This window comes from Haemaphysalis longicornis, unplaced genomic scaffold (assembly GCF_048455015.1).
Source record: "Haemaphysalis longicornis isolate Haplotype H1 unplaced genomic scaffold, Haemaphysalis longicornis Haplotype H1 scaffold_7, whole genome shotgun sequence".
In the NCBI taxonomy this organism is placed as follows: domain Eukaryota; kingdom Metazoa; phylum Arthropoda; class Arachnida; order Ixodida; family Ixodidae; genus Haemaphysalis; species Haemaphysalis longicornis.
In genome coordinates this window covers 128,693,327-128,714,161 of record NW_027526422.1, presented here as the reverse complement: position 1 = coordinate 128,714,161, position 20,835 = coordinate 128,693,327, and the positions used below count along the sequence as shown (strand labels likewise).

The following is a 20,835-nucleotide window of genomic DNA, read 5'->3' as shown; positions in this document are numbered from 1 at the left end:
GCGTAAACCAGCCAATGAGGGCCACAGATGTATCGATAACAAGACACAAACAGCATGTTTAGTAATTGCCTCCCCTTCCTGTACCTAGAGGGGCCGCAATGGTGCATAATTAGCCCGGTCATTTTATAATCATTAAGCCAGAACAATTAAAAATGCGGGTAAACTTGGTACCGATCTTGCTCACACGTATGGTCGGTGAACCAAAGCAGTAAATGGCAGACTCTAGGCATCGGTACACTAATTTTTTGGAACTTCAAATGCTTCACGAATAGTGTGCGATATTCGATTTGCGGCGCACGTCCAGTATTCCAATAATTTTTTTTAGCTTCTCACGTTGAAGAGTTGAAGTAAATGACTGAGATTCGAAATCCCCCTTTTAAGACAAAGACAGTTAAAACGCAAAGCTTTCTCACATGCAACCTGAGTCAAAGTCCAAAATCCAAACTGCTTCAAATGTGTCGAACCGGCACAACGGCACACGTCAGCACCATAACATGAGGGCCCCTGGATCCATTCCATCCAAGGGAAGTGTCTTTTTGTAGAGCAAGCTACACTACACTACCTCGGGCAGCCTTTGCGGTGTGACCACTTTTGTCCTTGCGCGCTAGAGGTTGAACCACCCCCCTTCTGCAAGCGCACGGAACGGAGCAGCGGCCCGGTAACGGGGAGAGATAGGCGGCAGGGGAGCGATAGGCGAGGAGGGAAAGGAGAGTGCGCAAGACATGGCGGAGGAAGGCGAGGAGGCCGCCGCCGCAGCGATAGGCGCGCGCCACGAAGGAAGGCCGCGAGGCCACGTGCGGTGCAGAATAGTGCTGCCAACTCCAGGGAAATTTCCCTAGGTCCGGGGGCCATCTTTAGGGAAAAAGGGAAATTTGTCAGCATATAGCACATTTTTTTATGTCTACGTGGTCTTACGCCGCCAGTCGCGTAATATTGCGTAATGGTGCCCTTTATTGATGTTATCATTAATTGTTTTTATATACCTATTCATTTTAGTTTCTCAGTGAAGTGCAGATACCTATTTCCCATAAATGTGCATCCAGCAAAGCCAGCGCTCCTACGTTTGACATTGTTGTCGTAAATTTGAAAAGAATATAACATGACTGATGAATTTTACGAACTTGCTCGCTCTCCTACGTTTGACATTGTTGGCGTAAATTTGAAAAGAAGATAACATGACTGATGAATTTTATGAACTTGCTCGCTCGAATATCTCATGCAGTGCGCATCGTCTGTATTCGTTCCTATTATATGCTTGCGTGGCATTACAAGTTCACTCTTTCGTAGTGCATGATTTTTGCGTCAAATGTAGGGTTGTGCAAGATTTCCCAGTTTTGTGGCAAATGCACACCAAAAATCTTGCGGCTGTGTGTACTCCGATAATCGTATTGGGGATCGCGTTACGCCATCGCTGGCACGACCGCTCTGATGTGGCTGTCTCAGCAAGCGACTGGGACGAGCGATTGAAGATTCCCGTCGCATCGTTCATCGAGTCGCTCGCAAAAATCGCTTCATGTGGTTACCGCTAAACACATTATCTGAGAAAAAAAACCCTGACACCGCATTCAGCCAAATCTAGGGAAATCTAGGGAAATCTAGGGAATTTATTTCTTTATATCAGCTAGGGGAAAAGTGGCTTCGCAGGTTGGCAGCACTGGCGCAGAACCGTGTGCGATAGAGGAAGACGAACAACCAGCTGTGGTCCCTTGTACAGCGGCGAGGCTTAAACAACGCCATGAGGTGAAAAAGAGGGAAAACGCTACTGTTGCGTATCAGCTTCGCTACCTTCAAGTCTCTTGTGAGCATCCTTCATTTTTTCTTAAGGAGCTTCGCGCTTCATTATTATCATCATCATCATCATAATCATGTGCCCTTTGTGAAGACCCATTGTGTGAAGTTGGCTTTCCTGCAGTGCGCTGTGGTGTTACGATACACGGCGCAAGTCAGGAATAGAAAGCTTCGCTTTAAAACGGGGGGGGGGGTGATTTATTAAGAAAGCAGGGAAGAGAAAAGAACTAGGAATATTGTTGAACTCGGTCGGGGAGTTCACCCTCATACAACCCAGTCCAGTGAAGGGAAGGGGGCGTTTCAAAGGATTTGCCGTCCCAAAGGCTCACTTCTTACGCTTCACCGCACAGCCCACGCTCCCTTGGGTTGCCTTCTCCGCAAAACGCGGCAGCTATGCAGAAAAGCCTACCGCGCGTACACGTTGCAATGAAGCATAGCATCACGGCGTACCTGTGTACGTTGCTATAACGAAACGCCATTTGCACATATAGTTTATAAACCAAGAAGAGGGCTTTCGTCACTAGCGCTACGAGTGAAAAACGGACAGTTAATGCGAGTTTGTACAGCTTGCAAAGAGATACACCTTGGGCTTAATTTCACAATCTGAATGGATTGCAACAGGTCAAACAGCCTCTTCGCATTTGAAGAGATTGTCGACAAAACAGACATCTAGGGTGACAATGTGCGCCAATTTATTTTATTGCAGCTCTCTGACATTCCGACATAATGCTGCATCTTACGATAATTTTCCGATCACTTTTATTATCACCCCAGGCATATGAAAAACCCTGCCTATATATATATTTTTTTCAACAGGCTGTCCGGGCCCGCCACACATCAAAACCAATTTATTCAAATCGAAAAAAGTACGTTAATTCGTCACCAAGACAGTGACATCCGCACGTCTCTAAAGAATGACAGCAAACAGCAGGTGCCGTGAAGGGCACTAAATAAGGTAAAAGCCTTGGGTGTCTCACGAGGCTTTGTTCGCCGACCGCAGCGGAAGGTACCAAAAGCCTCGCACAGCGCGCGCGGAGAACACATGGCACCCCAGCCACGGAGAACACTCATTCTAGAGAAGTGATGCCGTGAGGAAAGGTGTCTGGGTTTATGGAATAAATAGTGAAATTCCTCGGGCACTGAAGTCTGTGTACGTATCACCAGTAAGTCCCACAACGCTTCTGCATCCAAAGCACTTAAGCAGAATTTGGTGCCCCGAGATTTTTGTACAGCGAAGCTGCCTAATACCTGTGCAACCCGGTTCTTCCAAAAAAAGGCCTTCCGAAGGCCTTCGAACCAACTGCCTATCCAGTGCCCCATTGTAAATACACAGGACGAACCAGTGAGCGTTCCACTGTCAGGCGAAAGTTTCCCTGCAGTACATGTATTACGCTATGCGTCCAGCAGCCAGTCCCCATTCGTTCTCACCTATCCCCTTCCATTCCCGCTCTCTCCTTCCCCCGGACTGGGTTGTACGCTGGTGAACTCCAAACGAGTTCAAAATATCCCCAGTCCACTTCTTTTCCAGTTTCTGTATCAATAAAGCACACACACACACACACACACTTTCGTGTCCGTGAAGACCCCGCTACTCTCGAAATAATTACCCAGTACGCGCTCGAAAACGGTCTGCACAAGTTGGTGTAGCGGTCTGACAGACTTTCCCGGACTGGCCATAACCATCCACGACCAATGTCAACAGTGCAAACTGTGCATTTTGGTGCCACTGACAGAGTGAAATGTGCATCTTGTGAATAGGACCTTAAAACTAGAACTGTGTACACTGTGTGAATTGTGATGATTTGTGACCTCTCCCTTCCTCCTCCCCCTCCGCCATCCTCACTTCCCCACCGGGCCTACTGGCCTCTCGTCCTTAATAAAGCGTTTCACTCACACTCACTCTCCGACAAGACCGAGCGTAGACGAACAATTTTCGGCGTATGAAAAAAAAAAAAATCATAAGAACAAAAAAAAAGCCCTGGGGCCTCCATATTTCGCTTTACATGGCGTATATTGCTCCTGGAAAAATGTCTCCCCTGGCAATAGCCTTGTGTTTAGAGGTTAAGCCAACTTTAAGGAAATTGGCGTAAGCTTGGTCTGCGTGTATGCTGGCTTTCCCACGTCACGTGTCGTACAGTGAAGCACGACCATGAAAGGAGGGAGCACCTTGGCCAGCGCGCGGTGTCTCCCCTCCCCCGTCTCCTGACATTGCGCAATTCCGCGCTCTCTTCGGCGGCCACCTGTGCGGCGCACTAGAGCTTGCGCTGTGACTGGCCTAGCCGCGCTGTAATGAACCGTGTGCTCACCAGTCGTGTGTGGCGTAGAAAACGCGCCACAGTCCTTATAATTCAACATAACAAATTTACAATATCGTTACGCTGTCTACTCACGGTCCGCAAGGTCAAGTGACCCAAGGAATTGACCAATGAATTTAAGCGAGTAGACAGCGTAACAATATAGCTAAACCGGGGCCCAGCATAGCAAATCCAACCAGAGCACCGTGGACTTTCCCCTTGACAGGGTGGAAGGGCTCTGAATTTTATCGGCAGTGCGGCTGGATAAAGCGGCGAGAGAGCTTGTGGAATACCCCATTGGAGCATCAACGTGCGTCCCGCAAAGATGTGGAGTAACCACACTGTTTGATTGATTGTAGGGTTTAACGCGCCGACGCAACGCAGGCGATGAGGAGCGCCGTAGTGGAGGGCTCGGGATTAATTTTGACCACCTGGGGATCTTTACCGTGCGCCAAAATCTCGTACACACGGGCGTTTTTGCTCTTCGCCTCCATCAGAAAAGCAGCCGCCACGGCCGGGAATCCAACCCGCGACCTCGTGCTCAGCAGCACAACGCCTTAGCCACTGAGCCACCGCGGCGGGTGAGTAAACACAGTGCACGCACCTGCGGTGCCGCGGTGGGCCTGGGCAGCCGGAGGCTCTTGGACCTCGCCAGCGTCGAGCGGCCGCCGGGGGGCCGCGCAGACGACGACATGCTCGACGACGACCCGGCGTCCACGCCGCCGCCGCTAGACAGCAGACACCATGGCTCAAGACCTGCGTGGACAGTGGAGAGGGAAGGTCACTCGTGAGGGTACGCTTAAAAGAACACACCGAGGAGATAAGTACCCCTCTCCTAAAACATTCCGTGTGTACGGTAATATGGGAATACATAGATATTGCCTGTCAAAACACGAGGCATCCATAAAGCAGGTGAGAAACACATGAGAATAAAACAGTGCACACCCTTCCAAATATTTGACACCTGTTGTACTTCTATAATACTGCCAGAAGCACCAAATAATTCGCCTTGTGAATTCCGCATTCCCATAATTCGGGATATACGGAACGTTTCAGGATGGGCTGAGTACATGTAGATCGAATTGCTACGTACACCACGATTGCAGTCGTTTTTAAAGGCGGTAATACTTGTTGGGCTACTAAACGCGGAAATTTTGTCTGTCTGTCTGTCTGTCTCTCATTCCAGACTTCCGGCAAAAAGTTGAAACAGTTCGTCAAAAAGAAGTCGAGCCGTTCCGAACTCCTAAAACTGCTGGACAAAGTGCAATGGGAACCTGAGGTACCACATTTGAGGCCAAATGTAAGTACTTGGCCTGTAGTATACCGCTTTCAGTTGTATACGTATACAGTTAAGAATACACGTTGGGGTGATTTTTAAGGTATCGTGTGAAGAAAAAAAAAAAGAACGCTTTAGAATTGACGCAGAAAGGCTTCAACGCGACCAAGATAAAAAGCAAGCACGAAACGAACAGAGCTTTTCCTCGTTGATAATTCTGGGTTTTCAATAGCGTGAGGCAGAAAAAAATTAAGAAACAAACTACAATGAAAGAGATGGGCGCTGTATACACAGATAACGCGCCAGCAGTTCGAAAGCGGGAAATTCGAATTGCATAGGACAAAGATCCATTCAATTCATTGCATGAGGATCGAGAAAGGGGGGTAAGAGCGTAGGGGGTGGGCGCGAATTGCGCAGAGGAAGTTACGCGGCAGGACGGCAGACGACTATCGTCTTTCGGTGACATTTGACGTGAAGCAAGCACATACGCGGCCATTTTTTTTTTGTAATCCCGTTATCCGAAGTGTGGCTTCATTCCAGAACTTAAGTAAAAGAGCACCTTGACTCTACGCAAAACTGACGAAACGCCCCTGTGAATGTGGGCTCACGCATGCAGAACAGCAAACAGTTTCACGTGCGCAGCAAAGTCGCTCAGCAATTTGTCATACATTTAAAAAGCTTGGCGCAGCTTGCACCAATGGTGCTACAGAAACAACCGAGCTGGCGGCCCCTCTCGCTTTATTCGTGTATAAAGGGTTTGTTGCGCAGTGACGTCACCGCTTGAAGGGCGTCGGTGCGCTAGCGAAGCGAGCGCGGAGCTATGCACAGTTGCGCCAGGGGTTGCTAGGCAACGCGAGGTGACGTCATCGCTCCGCGAGGTTTTTTTGGTGCGACGGACGGATAACGCTCGGATTAAACAGCTCTGCTGTCAAAAAAAAAAGACTGCACTACACAGCTTGACACCTCAAAGTGTCTCATCCATTGTCGGTGGTTCGGTTTATTCCGTGGAGATGCAGGACGACTTAAGCACCCTACATTGCGATGAATGATACGCCGTAAACACGGGCGAAAAGGAAACGTCGCAAGCTCATTGTTGGTCATTGAATACATTCCCCTCTTTCCGTCACGCGGTAGTTGCAACTCGGGGTCAAGGGGCCGCTGGTTTTGGAGGTATAGGTGATTCAAAGGCTTTCCAGCAGATAGCCCCCTCCCTGGCTGCTCCGGCACAGAGCGTTCACTAACGATACTCGAGAGAAATGCGAAAACTCTGTGGTGCTCGAACCCACGGTTCAGCCACAACACTAAGCGTTGCCGCTGTGTTCCAAATTTTAGGAGATCACGAGCCTAACCTCGCGTTGCTAGCTAGGTGTGATACGAGAGCGTTTGAAGTAGATGCCCAAGAGCGTAGCGGTTATGGGTTGCATATCCTGCATATTATGGATGAGTTCACAATGGCGTCAAAAACACTCTTTTAAGGGTGCTTTTCTTTAGGCGTTCTTCTTGCATTTTCCTGCTTAAATAGCAAAGTGCAATACCTAATGGAACCCAATTTCAAAAATGTTGAGACTCTCGGCGTGTCACCAGGGGCGTCAAATTACAAGACCAATGGAAGCATTCTTGGCGTGCGAAGAAAGCTTCCTTACAAGCACAACATTCGCGATGTCAATCAACATGGAAAAACGTATAGCGGCCGGCGACATTATGGAAACGTACCGGCCCTGACTGCTAACGAGACAGTAGAATTTAAAAGAAAACTGCAAATTCCAACTCTTAACAAGTCGCAGTGAGGCGACAGTATCATCGAAGCATTGAGGTTAAACGCGAACAAACCAAAACGAAGGCTATCGCCGGGTAGTCGGTGGCTGTACACACGAATCACCAAAAACTCGGCCACTCCAACCGTGATTAATTCGAAGTCGATTTGTAAGCCGTCAAAGCGTATGCGCAGGGGAAAAAGAAAAAAAAGCAAAGAAAGACGGGGACCGGTCGAGCCAGCAGCAAGGGTTGCGGCCAACTTGCGGGGCGGCCTCGATCTGCAAGGAGATGAATCTGCAGGGGGCTCCGGTTTAGCCCGGGCACGCGCTGCGTACTGAAAAACCGACCCAGCAAGGCACCGTGTGCGATGCTCGAGCTAGATCTGCTGAGGGGACGCGCGCGTAACAGTCGCCGCTGTCCAGGCGGGAGAAGAAGCACGGAGAGAGCGCGGAACGCACGACCAGAACATCGCAGCCAACACTCCTGCAGAGCTCCGGCGCGTGACTCCTTGCATTGTCATGGCGGCGCCTCCCAGCGGTGCCACATTGCGAAGCTTAAAACTACAAAAAAAAAAAAAAAAACAATGTCATCCCTTCCTAATGAAAGTTGAGAGGTGCGCGAAAACTAAAAGTGCGTCCAACCTTCGTTGAAAGTGCGTCCAGGCGATCGTGCAACCTTCAAAGGCCCAAATGGCAAAAGAAGAACGAACCCCTGCGACGATTTCTCGCGCACTAAGTAAACGCATTTATATGAACGATCTAAATGCGTACCGATATAAACGTATGCTATTGAAATCCTTCTTCACGATCGATGCGTGTATGGTCTCGTCGAGAACCGCTCCTCCGCCATTTTCAAGCAACCGTGTTCATACCTCGGAAAAACTGGGCGCTACTCACTCACACTCACACAGAAAAACAGATTTTTCCTCACGCACTCACTCACGCTTACCAGTCGCCCTCACCACTCGCACTCACTACGCGCCCTCCACCACTTGCACCCACTCGCGCTCACGCTCACCACTCGCCGTGACCACTCGCAGTCACTCACGCTCACCATTCGCAGTCACCACTCACGCTCGTGCTCACCACTCGTCGTTTCCCCTCGCATGCGAGTGTGTGCAGCAGACCCTTCATGAGGGATGAAATCGAACAGTATTAGTGCATTACTGCGTCAGAAGGGCATCCAAATCATATTCCTAAACCAACACGCCGCCAGAGAATTGATTCTACGGTGCCCCATACCAGGAGCTCAGTGACGACATCTTTCCGAAGCTAAAAGCAATCCCGCCACTATCAACCACCACAACGAGCGGCTCCTGCGACGAATAGCAAACAGCGAGTATACAAGCGCAATGGTGGCGCTCACCGCGGTAAAGCCCCTCAAATGGCGCGAGTAGCTCGCGAGTGGTTAGCGGGGTTCACGGCGAGTGCTCACAGTGAGTTGCTCTCGCACTCGCGAGTGGTGAGCGGGACTCACTGCGCGTGGGGCTCGCACTCACTCGCAATCACGCGGGAGGTGCGTGAATGTACTCGGGAGTGAGCCTGCCGTCCTATATATGGTCAGTGTTGACACAATGGAGATCCGGTTATACGTACACGCCGTGTGTCCAGAGATCTAATCAGAGCTTTTCGGTCGACCAACCGGTCTGTGGGGAAATGCGTTAGTTTTTTGACAGGACGCCATCGGTCCTACCAAGAAAGCTTTCGCTTTGAAATAAATGAAATGTCAAAACTACAGGTGCGAAGCAAGTAACAAAACTCACTGTCGTCTGACGTTACCCTTTGCTAAACATACTGAAAACTGCCCGAAGACAGGCGAAAGATAAAGACGAGCGCTGAACAGCAACTCAGCGCTCGCGCAAGTCTTTTTTCGCCGTCAGTTTTCAGTATGCTCAGTTGTATAGCCCATCGTAGTACCCTAGCTAGTAAGATCCTTTTCTAAACTGCCTTCTTATGAACTGGGGGCAACGTCCCAGTAACGGCAGACCTGCTAAGCCTAAGCAAGCGATAAAACGCACTGTTAAGCTTCAAGGCTCCCGCAAGCTTCCGCCTCCATATCTCAAGCAACGTCCAAGATAGGAAAACGAACATCAGTTCCCACTCCGCAAGATCGTTAACCAGCGAGGATTCGCCGATTGTGTCTGTTCCGGTATACCAGCTGAACGAAGCACGCCCCTGCGTTTTTCCCGCGCTCGCAATCAGGCCTGCACGGAGCCCACGCTCACTGAGTCGTCTTTCGCACGAAAGCAACAGAAGCACACGGGGGATGGGGGAAAGGGGGGACCTGTTCGTTATCTCTGCTCGCGGCGACCCCGTGACAAGAAGACGCCAGGGTCAGGTCAGGCACCCAGCGAGACAAAGGGTGTCGCTTACGCGCGCACTGAAGTGCGCTCCAGTTTCAGGCACGCACGCGCCACGGCTACTGGGCCGGGGCGCTTACATGCCGCTGCTCCTCGCGCCCCCGAAAAGAAAAAAAGACGAAAATAAAAAAAAGGGAAAGCAACAACAACAACAACAAAAATCATGGAACATGTGCCTTACGATCCACGGGGGCCCAGATTTCGTTACCCGATAAGACCGCTTCGGTGGGGCCTCCATCGAGCACGATAACGTCCCCCCCCAATATTGATGCATTCAGGTCACTTTTCTTTCGTTTTTCCTTCGCTCCGGAAGAAAAGTTGCCAGTGGCTGAGTGCGCGAAGGCACCCAGTGGCAGAATTAAGTCAACACGCGGCATATCGGCATAACTAGGACCCAGCATACAAGCCAAAAGCCATCGTTCGGATGCACTCGCTTGGAGAGACACTTTTGCGCGCATGAGCAGCGGGGTAGTATACTTTCTCCGTGTACTCATTTAACCATATACAAGGCCACGTTTGCGTGAAACTGGCCGAGTACCTTCCTCACCCTCTACCCTTAATAGTGATTGATTTTGGGGTTTAACGCGCCTAAGCAACATACTGGCTATGACGTGCGCAGATGATGACGCGTGGATTTTAATTGCGCAAGGCCGACTGGTGGAAAAGAGAGCCATAGAGGAGTTATTTCATCAGAGCAAAGAGAATGTAAAAGAAAGGCATTCCAGTAAAAACAAACTAGAAGTAACACACAAGGCAATGACTGATGTTAAGGGCCAGGTTGTCGAGATGTCTGATAAGAAATTAGACATAAAAATCGAGATGTATGGTGAAAAATGAGACGTAAGAATTCTACTTCGGTGAGGAACCCAAAAACGCGTTTCACAAAAAAACACTCATTCGTCTCCTAAAAAAGTACGACGGGTGTGGTGGAATATTTTGTGTGTATATAGTTGTGGGAAGTGTTTGCGTCATGTTGTGTCAAGTGCCTTGCTTTGTAGGAGTATATATGTGGATTACTGAGAGGTCGTCTCCACACCCGCTGCACATATGGGTCTTGGTGGCCCAGCGAGCAGGCGGAAGTGTGTTACATGTGCGTGGCTAACCTTTCTAAGCAAACTTCAGTGTGTCTGTAGTGTGAATCGGTTGTGTATGGTCTCAAGAGCGGCTTTATTATGCGTAGTTTGTTGTCTGTCTGTTCACTCCAGTGTTTTTGCCATGTTTTGCGAAGGAGTTGTCTGATGTAAGGCTTGAGGTCAGTGTAGGGTACTGTTGTTATGTCCAATGTATGTGTAAGTGCAGCAGCAGTGGCCATCTGAGAGAGAGAGAGAATAACTTTATTTCTGACGAGGCTCAGTCCTAGCGAGTGTCCCTCAGGTGAGGGAGGCGCGCCAGGTAATCCTGAGCCCTAGTGGCGGCCAGGACCTGTAGCTCGGGCGAGGAGCTCCCGGTCACCTCCAGCCAGGTAGTGGGAGGGTTGGGTAAACGGAGCGGGGGTAAAGAGGGGCATTCCCAAATGGCGTATGGCGTGGTATCTCGAGCGCCACATGCCGGGCAGTTTGGGCGGGGATATAATGTGGGATAGATGTGGTGGAGGACGTGTCTGGTGGGGAGAGAAGGGGTCTGTAGTTGTCGCCATAATCTGTCCAAGGGTGGAGGAAGAGACGTGTGAGGGGGCGGTAGTTCTAGCCGCTGTAGGCGGTAATGTGTGGTAATGTTGCTAAAAGTAAGGAGGGGTTCGCGAGCGTTTCGTGCGCCGTGCTGTGAGACGTCCACATCTGGTGCTCGGTAAATGAGTCCTCGAGCGGCCAGGTGGGCCGTTTCCGCACCGCCAAAGCCCACGTGGCCCGGGGTCCAGTGCAGGATTATGATTTTGTTGGGAGGAGGGCGGGATAGGAGAATTTGGCGAGCAGGGAAGGAGATGTGTCCCCGCGCTAAATTTCGTACGGCCATCTTAGAATCGGAGAATATGTGAGATTGGGGTGGTTGGTGTGTTATGGCCAGAGCTATTGCTGCTTCCTCGGCCTCGTGGGGGTGGGCTGTGCGGATGGTGGCTGCCGCTGCTGGGATCGGTCTGTCTTCTGTAATAATAGCAGCCGCAAAAGCTGGTCGGTGTCTATATTCCGCGGCGTCTACGTAAATGGAGTCAGGAGATGGGGTGAATAGGCGTAAGTGTGCCAAGGCGCGGGCCCTTCGTCGGGCTGCGTGGTGGTTAGGATGCATGTGACGGGGAAGGGGGAGGATTTCGAGGTTTTCGCGGTGAGATAGGGGTAGGGGGTTCCGCGATCTCATTCCCAGCGATCCCAGTGTGGCCTGGAACCCAACACACGATCAGCTCGAGATGACGTGCGCCGTAATGGAGGGCTCCGGATTGATTTTGACTACCTGGGCATCTTTAATGTGAGCCGAAATCTCGAACACACGGGCGCTTTCGCTCTATATGGCTCCATCAGAGAAGCAGCCACACGGCCGGGAACAAACCTGCGACCTCGGGCCTTGCAGCACAACGCCGCTCTTTTCTTAATAGTATCAGCTTCTCCTTTTCTTCATGCGCCTTACATATATGAATGATCAGCGAGAGAATATGTTTAATGCAAATCGCGATGTTAGCCAAGCCATTGAGCTCATCTTACTGCTTCAGACTAGCAAAAAGAAATGAACAGACGTGAAACTGCACACGCGCGATAACATTCACGCGGACACATTCCCGATTCGATTTCCCCAGAACTGCCCCCCAGTCCTGTGTTGCGCAGGCACCGCGAAGTGCTTTTGTAGTAAAAGCGGCCTATGTGCCCGCCAAGGGACCCACAGGGGCACGCCATGAGGCCCGCACAGAGCGGGGCACCGGGAACTTTGCTACGAAATTTCGGTGCAGGACATTTCGGTGCACGGACACTTCGGTGCACGGACACTTCGGTGCACGGACCCTTCGGTGCACGGACACTTCGGTGCACGGACACTTCGGTGCGCAAACTTTCCGGCAAACGAATTATCCGGTGCTTACTTGTTTTAAAAAGTCATTCTATATTTCCGCGCAACGTGGGTTATGGAGCGCAACAATCTAAGTCAGTGTTTGCACGTTTACATTGATGCAATGTTTGATTTTTGCCCGTTATTTGCCTAAATTGAGCATTTCTATATTTCTATTTAATACCTCGTTCAGGAGACACCTATTATGCAGCCAACTAATTAAATCCTTTTGCAGACCTTTCAATTTAGGACAAGACGTTGTAATATAGATTCTCTCTTTTTTTTGCCGCATGCAAATCACATAAGGAAATCAGCCGGTGTTTACGATTCATTTTGGAAGTAATTTTCTCCAAATAAAAGGCACACTCCCACTATCGCAAGAAAGCAGCTTTACAAACATTCTGTTGCCCCCGAAAATGCAGAAAATCTTATGAAGTGTTTAATGTGGGCAGCGGTGTGACGCTTAAACAAACTTGCAAATACTGTTGTGGACAGCTTTTTGTTAGAGAGAGGTGATTGATTGATTGATTGATTGATTGAAGGGTTTAACGAGCCGACGCAACGCAGGCGATGAGGCGCGCCGTGGTGGAGGGCTCCGGATTAATTTTGACCACCCCTGGGGATCTTTAACGTGCACGCCGAAATCTCGTACACACGGGCGTTTTTGCTTTTCGCCTCCATCAGAGGAGCGGCCACCGCGGCCGGGAATCGAACCTGCGTCCTCGTGCTCAGCAGCACAACGCCTTAGCCACTCAGCCACCGCGGCGGGTACAAAGTCGGCTCCGTTCAGCTCTATTCACGTCGCTCAAACCCCGAGCTCATCTGCGCCTTCGCGGGCAACATCGTATACTTCCAACGTCGTTGTAACCGTTCTTCAAAAATCAGCCTCAAGGATCATACAGCAAGTGTCACGATATGTATACTCTTTCGCACTGTGGCGTTCATCTATTTATTTCTCTTGGGTTGGTGTTGGTACTCTTTTTTTTTTTTTGCGTCGTTTACTTTTCATTTCGATTCAGCGTTTACATTAACGATTTTCTTTTCAACTGTATTTTCCTGTCCGGACTCTGCTGGCAGCATTCTCTTGTTTTTATTGACTTTTTTTAACGTTTCATGATTGTCTTCTTGCTGTAACCGTAATGTCTGATATTCACCACTTATCAACGTAGTCAGCCCCCATCTGGCGTGCCTAGCAGGGCTGACCTCACCAGTTCACATTAAAGAGCATTCTCTCTTTCTCTCAAGAAACAAATTACCCTTTTTTTTCTTTGTACTCATCTTCGACGCCACTGATCAACAACCTCAGTCGCCGAAGGACCGCTGCCTCCTTCGTAGCCCTGCAAGCAGCGACCGACGCGCACCGTTCAGGGACCAACTGCCCGCTTCACTCACGGAATGTCCCCTCACCCCACGCGACTCATCCAATCGACATCCTTGGACATCTGTAGAGGGTGGGTGTGTCGATGAACAGGACGGCGGGCGCGGGGCGCGATAACTTCGACGAGGGTAGGCGGCGGACGAAAATAACATGCACTGTAGTAAGGCAGGCTGGTCGACAACGAGAGCAAGGGCTAGGCGTGTGAAGACTGCAATGTGGGCGCGGGGGCCCTCTGAATATTACCAAGGCAAACGACGACAAAAAAAGTCACGCGGTTAGGAAAGTTCCAATCACGCTAGAAGCAAGGCGACCTCCCCGGTCTTGGGATCGTCTCTGCACCGCACCCTTGGTGGCCTTTATGGCTTTACGGCTTTTATGGCCCCAATACAAGAAAGGAAAGGGAACGAATGAAGTTGCTTATAAGCATACAGCCGGCACTGATGCTGCAAGGGGCTTGGGTAGGCTGGAAATGCCGCAGAGTGCGTTCACGCGTCAATTGCTTCTCGACAGCCGCAGCTGTGCCGTTTGACCTTATTAACCAACATTTCACATCAAATTCCATGCGCCAATATTTTGCGAAATCCAATTACACGAAAAAAAAAAAACACAGACGACAAAAATTAGCCATTGAAAACACGGCTGCACACGCTACGGCTTTAAAGCGTTTGAAATCGGTGGCACATATGCTCGGCGGAATTGCGGATGTGCCATTTTATTTTTTTATTCTATTATACAACGGAACAGCTGTTGGGAGGCACGGGGGTCCCGGGAGTTCATGTACAAGTAAATTCGCACCTGTCAACACAGCAGGAAGTCTCATTTCCGTCGTTTTTTAGACGCATATAAAAATCACAGCCGAAGAAGGAAAATAAATTCGACACAAAATACTGCCCGAAGCTATACCATTCTTTCCCCCAGGCTCGCAGTTGTTTTCTGACGTATCTCGACTCGGCTGCTCCGAAACTACGCCACCCGGGACGTAGCGCTAACACGTGGCGAAACGTACAGCCGTGGCAAAGTTCACCGTTTTCGCAAGGAAATAAACTGCAGCGGCAATCGGTCATGTTTACTCCAACACGCATCTGCGTTTGTTTACAGCCGAACAGCTGGTGCGACGTTAGAAGCGCTCGAAAGCGTTTATACCAGAACGGAACGATGCGCCGTGCTTACATTTGGAGGTACGGGATATAGGCGGGGTCGCGTGCCGCTAAGGTATACGTAGCTCATAGTTTGTGGACTCGTAAGCGTTAATTAGTCTCTTTGGTGAAAAATTGGCAGCCAATTGCTTCGATGTATATGTATTCAAAAGACGACACTCTTCTTCCGATCCTGCCACGTAACGCCCTACCCTCTCTGCCCAGCTGCTACACCTCAATGCTTAAGCGTTTCCCTTCCCTCTTGGTCCTCCAAACTTTAAAGGAGCCATGAAGAGAAAATACAACTTCGTGTAATTTGAAAGAACTAGGATTCAGTATCTCAGTCAGCTCCATTACAGCCCCAAAAGATGTTTTTTAACGAAAAAAAAGCAAGAAGTATTTAACAACTTTCAAATTTTGCGCCACAGTGACGTGTTATGAGCAGGAATGACGTCATACGGGCCAACAATAAAACATAATTTTCAGTGCGTTAACTGCACGTTAGCATTCAAGTGATGCGGTCAAATGGAACTAGAGGCCCCATTACAGACGTCCAGTCATGTGTCGTCGCGACAGGTCAGTTAGGCGGCCGCCAATCGCACAAACAAGGTTCCGTGACGTCATAGAAAAGTTGCGGGAAACTGGCTAGGGGGTCGCGACTGCTTCACACGTTTTCTTTAATATCTCCGTTATTTGTTCGAAGATTGCGATGATATTGGTATCATTGTTATCTGGACTAAGCAGTCTTTCTAATAAACCCAACTTGTATTTTTTCTTCATGGCTCCTTTAAGGAACAACCCTGCTCGCTTTTCTTTTTTCTTTTTCCAAATTTGCTACTGATTATGAGCTGAACACTAACACAGCAAGTCGACTTGCACTCTAGCCGCTCTCTCTCTCTCTCTCTCTCTCTCTCTCTCTCTCTCTCTCTCTCTCTCTCTCTCTCTCTCTCTCTCGCTCAATCCATCCACTGTTCCTGCGGCTGTTAGTGTTTGTGTGAGTTCTTCTGCGATAGCACGCCTCCACTCACTTTTACTGAGTCAGAAACCCTTACAATTCCCATAAGCCAGCTCGAAGCCAAGCTGTCTCTAAGCCGACCTCTCTGCATCACCGAAGTCTCTCTCTCTCTCTCTTCCATCTATTCTCCGCAGCCACTTTCCGCCCATTTCTCAACGACGTGACAGAATCTTGTTTGTGTGATTGGTGGCCGCTGCCATAAGTCACCGCCAGAAAACATGACTTTGCGATTGTATTGGGGCCCCTGGTTCCGTTTGGTCGCATCACTTGAACGGTAACGTGCAGTTAACCCAACCATAATTACGTTTTCAGTGTTGGCCCGTATTACGTCACTGCTGCCTATCACTGTAGCGGGAAATTTGAAAGTTTTTAATAGTTCTTGCACTTCTTTCGGTTAAAAGCGCCTTTCGTGGATAGACTCATGATTACGTTTTCAGTGGGCCTCCTCGATTTAGCAGTCCTGAACGATCCGCGGGCAGTCCGAGGACTGCGTTCCGGAAGTCCCATACGAATACATGGGAAAATCGAGCACCGGATCGCGTCTCGGGCAGTCCGCGGACGATCCGGGACTGATAATCGAGGAAGCCCAGTGTTGGGCCATATTGCGTAACTGCACTCTTAATCTGGTTCCACGTAAGATCCACTTAGTAACTGGAACTTTTTTGCAAAAAAGTTCCAGTTATATAATTGGAACCGTGTTCCACATATCCTGAAAATTAAGTGGAACAGTGCACCACATATTTTTGCAACTAAATTATGTGGATCGGTGTTCCAAATAAAAGTATGCGGATCACTGTTCCAAATAAAAGGGCAGTTTAAGTTACTGGAACATTGATCCATGTAAAATGATTATGGAATTTATCCGGTGCGCCGTTCCAGGTACCTTCAGACCAGCTGTTTATATAAAACGGTGTTCCTATAGACATTGGGAAGCTGTCTATGGGACTCCACTTTTCCAATATTTCTGCTTTCCTGTCGGTATACACCGAGGTCATATGCCAGGCTGGCGGATGCATTGGTATCAGCAGGAAACCGCAAGCACCATTTTAACACAGCCTTGATATATGACCCCCAGTGATACCAACAATTGGAAAGCAGAAACCACCGCAGCAGTGTGGTCCCTGACAGTTCCCAACAGTTGCCTATCGGAGCACAGTTCTATATAAAAGTTGGTCTGAGGCACCAAGAGCGGCACACAGTCTTTGGCTTCACCCGCAGAATCCTGTTCTGGGTTTCAGCTGCATGTAAAAGAAACAATATACTTGCATTAAAATACGCACGAAACAAACTATTATGATGCATACACTGCTTTTCAACATACTATACAATTTTATTGGGTGTTAGTATTCATACATTTCAGATTTGAATAGCTGTCTATTTTAAATTGCACAGAAAATGACCAACGTACAAGGAATAAATACCATAACGATAACACTAGGCTCTAAGTGGCATTTTCACATATTCACTTTTACTCAAAAACATGGTTAATAAAGACGGTATTAGACGTGTGCGTCTACCGCGGCACTGACACACACATTATAAAACAGTGAGCATCAAATATGCTGTTTTATCAGATAAACCAAGCTAATTCAAAGGCGGAATTACTCATTGCGCTTGCCATACTATGTTTACGCATAACTGTTTGGGAAAATGCAGTTTGCTATTAAATTGTTGGGAAAGCCCTTAAAACCAGCCATACCCGGTTGTATTATCACAAACCTACAACAGTGCAGTGCAAGAGTTTAGGAAAACAACGCTCGAGCCAAGATTAACGATAAAACATTTTGACACGAGAGGTCACAGGCGGCAGTATGCCACAATTAAAACATGATTATTAAAGATAGTAGTTTCCTGACATCAGACGTAAGTGTAACATCAAGCTATTTGTAGGCAAAATACTTTATGAGCATCCTGAAAACGCATTTGACTTAAGGCACGTTACTTGCCCAAACAATTTGTAGTTGTTTAAATATTCATCCCGAGAAATCACACAAAATCCAACGTGAATCTTATATAAATTTTCAAACCAGGTAGCTGGGTGCATGTTACACATATTAAAATTTAACAAGCAGACTAATATACGTCGTCAATTCAAGCGGGAACAAGTCAGACATCCTTAAGAAGCAAACAAGCCAGCGTTGAATCATACAGGGGACCAGTTTTACAAAGCAGACTTGAAAGCATTTTTTCCAGCCTCAACGTTTTACCTTAGGTAAAATTCACAGTTGCGTGCTATAAAAACCCTCCCGTCTTGCTGTCAGTGTAATTGTGACCAAAGCCCTGCTTCTGCCAAGTAAGAAATGCAACTTTGTTCAAAGGAGAAGACTTGTTCAAGCCAAATACGCACATTTTAAATCCTTCTACGGCATGGGTGTCAGCTCACTTACAGTACTAAAATTTATCAATGAAGGCGGAAGCCATCTGCGTAAATAAGCACTGTCACTTTTGCATCAGCAGCAGGACTGCCACGAAAAAAAAAATCTCATGAGCTACACTTGAATAACAGGACGTTACAATGCGGTGCCATGAACTACATTAACACCCACTATAGATTCAAAGACAGCCTGCGCATTGTGCCAATGATGAAAAATAAGGCATGAATTCAGTGTTCAGTTGACATAAAACTTGCATGTGCCATTAACTTAAACCTCTTCATCTGATTTCACCCTCTTCATGCATTTCATCTGACCTCCTTCATGCCTTTCAAGAGATACTTTAACCTCTACCAATAATTTAAAATCCCAAGTAGAGCTGAACACTTCAAGTATTTCAACAGAGACTCCAACTTAAATGACACCAGGATACTGTCAAATTTCTCATGCTTTCCAAGAACTCCCTGCAAAAGTCCCAAGAACTCTTCAAAGGCACACAACCATAAGAACATGATGACACGATGAAAAAGATGACATATGCGGCGAAGAGGATGACCACATCCTGAAGTGACAATGCAGGCGGCGAATCCGTGATGTGTTTCTTGCGGGCAATATTGATGGCGCCAGTCCCTTCTCTCAGAATAACCGGGCCTCGAGAAGACTTACTGCTCACCTCATGTACCTTCAAGGAAACAAGAATATTTTGTTACATGGTTGCTTTAAATGAGTGCGTTGCTTAGGCCCTTTCATAACACAGTAATTTATTTAAAATCAGTGATTTCTTGCGTTTTTTCTGGGAGTGCTGCTGAAGGTGAAAGTGCGCTAAACAATATCACCACAGAAAATCAATGAAAGTGCCCTGATTCTGGAAAGTATCCCACCTTGCGGCCTCGGTATCCTGAATATAAGGTTTTTTATCCTTGAGAGGTTTCGTTTATTAATCAAATAATAATTACTATAATCACCTTTCGGCATTATATCTTACACACCTTCTCTCTGCAAAAAATGTCCTCTGTACTGTATAATGTGCTCCCTAGAATGCTGTAGTGAGGCTGGCTTAATATAACTTACAACTAAACAATGTTTCTACCACAAAGAAATAAATGGCCATTCATAGGAAATCATAAATATCGCACTGTGGCAGAAATGTTTCGGGGAATTAGTTCCACCTAAAATATTTCCTCTCGATATGTATTACCTCCATGGGTCGTAGTGGTATGAGGCAGAAGTTGAGCTGACTAATGCTGAACCAGGCTGTTGCACAATTTTCTTATAAATCACAACTATAGCACATTTTCTTGCAGACGTCACTTTCTGTGCTCTAAACAATTCCCTTCGAAAAAATTACCCCTTATTTAACCACCTGTCAAAATCCAATGCAAGCATTACTCATGCTACGGCTGTATTTTGGAGTATTATTGGTGCTACGGGCGTATTAAAAGCGGGAAATTTAAATCGTCAGTTGCCACCGTATTGTTGTAGCAGCAACCACATTGGGCGTGTCCGTGGTGCTTGCAAATCACAGCAACAACTCTCATGGTGTAAAAGCTAAATATTTACAAAACTTAAATACAAAATACTGGTTTTTTTGGCCACTGTTGGAGCATCCGTAATAGGCAGAATGTGAACACAATGGCCAATATTAGCGTTCACGATAGCTTCTTAACAGTGAGATTTTATTAGGAAGAACAACCCCAGAAATTGAGTCCCGCAAAAACAAAATGCCAGCTTACCCAACCAAAATTAAGACGCGGGTGTTTCTGCCAGGGACGTCTCAAAGTGCACTTCCAGGAAAGTTTCGCTAACGTGTTCCGAAAAGCTCCTACTGTCACCTTGAGCCAGAGGCCAAGCTGTCACTGAAAAGAAGTAAGTTTCAAACCATTAGTTACAAAGAAACTACCTAAAAACGCGCCATGAAAGACCCAAAAATGGCAGTGAGTACTTACTTGTAGAATGCAATGATTTCATCCCGTGCAAGAGCTCTAATGTGTTGCCTTCTGATGATACACTTCCAAGAAGGGGTCCAAATACAATTAAAATGGCCATATGCATTCCTTGTATAGCTGAGCTGTTTTAGGTCTATCTTCGCCCTATTGCCTAGAAAATAAACAGTACAAAAATATCAGAGAATAAATCAGAGAATAAATTTATGCCTTGCTTTACCCAGGGAGCACGAGAAAATATTGAACAATGTCTTATTCGTTCCACGAAAGTCCAATGTCTTTTTTACAGCGGAAGCCCTGGTAAATCGTTTCTTGCTAAACAATTTGAGATATAAAAATATTTGAACATGCTTTAAGCTCACCTGTCCTTGGTCTATGCGAACTGGTGAATATCTGCACAATATGCACGACTCAAAAGGTACACGTTTGTGGCTTATGAGCTCCACAGGGCATTCATAATCCACCACACTCTCCCCGACGACCCTTCAGCATGCCGAAGATGTCTTCAGCCAGTAAATGACACAGCCATGACTTCGCAGGAGCATGTAAATA

At 47.8% G+C, this 20,835-nt stretch overlaps 1 protein-coding gene across 2 annotated transcripts in view; it reads right to left on the bottom strand.

The window, feature by feature from the left end:
* The window catches only part of LOC144146961 (uncharacterized), a 191,252-nt gene that overhangs the window by 59,553 nt on the left and 110,864 nt on the right, over window positions 1-20,835 (bottom strand). For both annotated transcript variants that reach the window (XM_077678943.1, XM_077678944.1), the window contains exon 2: window positions 4,687-4,838. In XM_077678943.1, coding sequence (XP_077535069.1) covers window positions 4,687-4,776 — 90 coding nt within the window. In that variant the 5' untranslated portion in view covers window positions 4,777-4,838. The remainder of the gene's footprint in view (window positions 1-4,686; window positions 4,839-20,835) is intronic.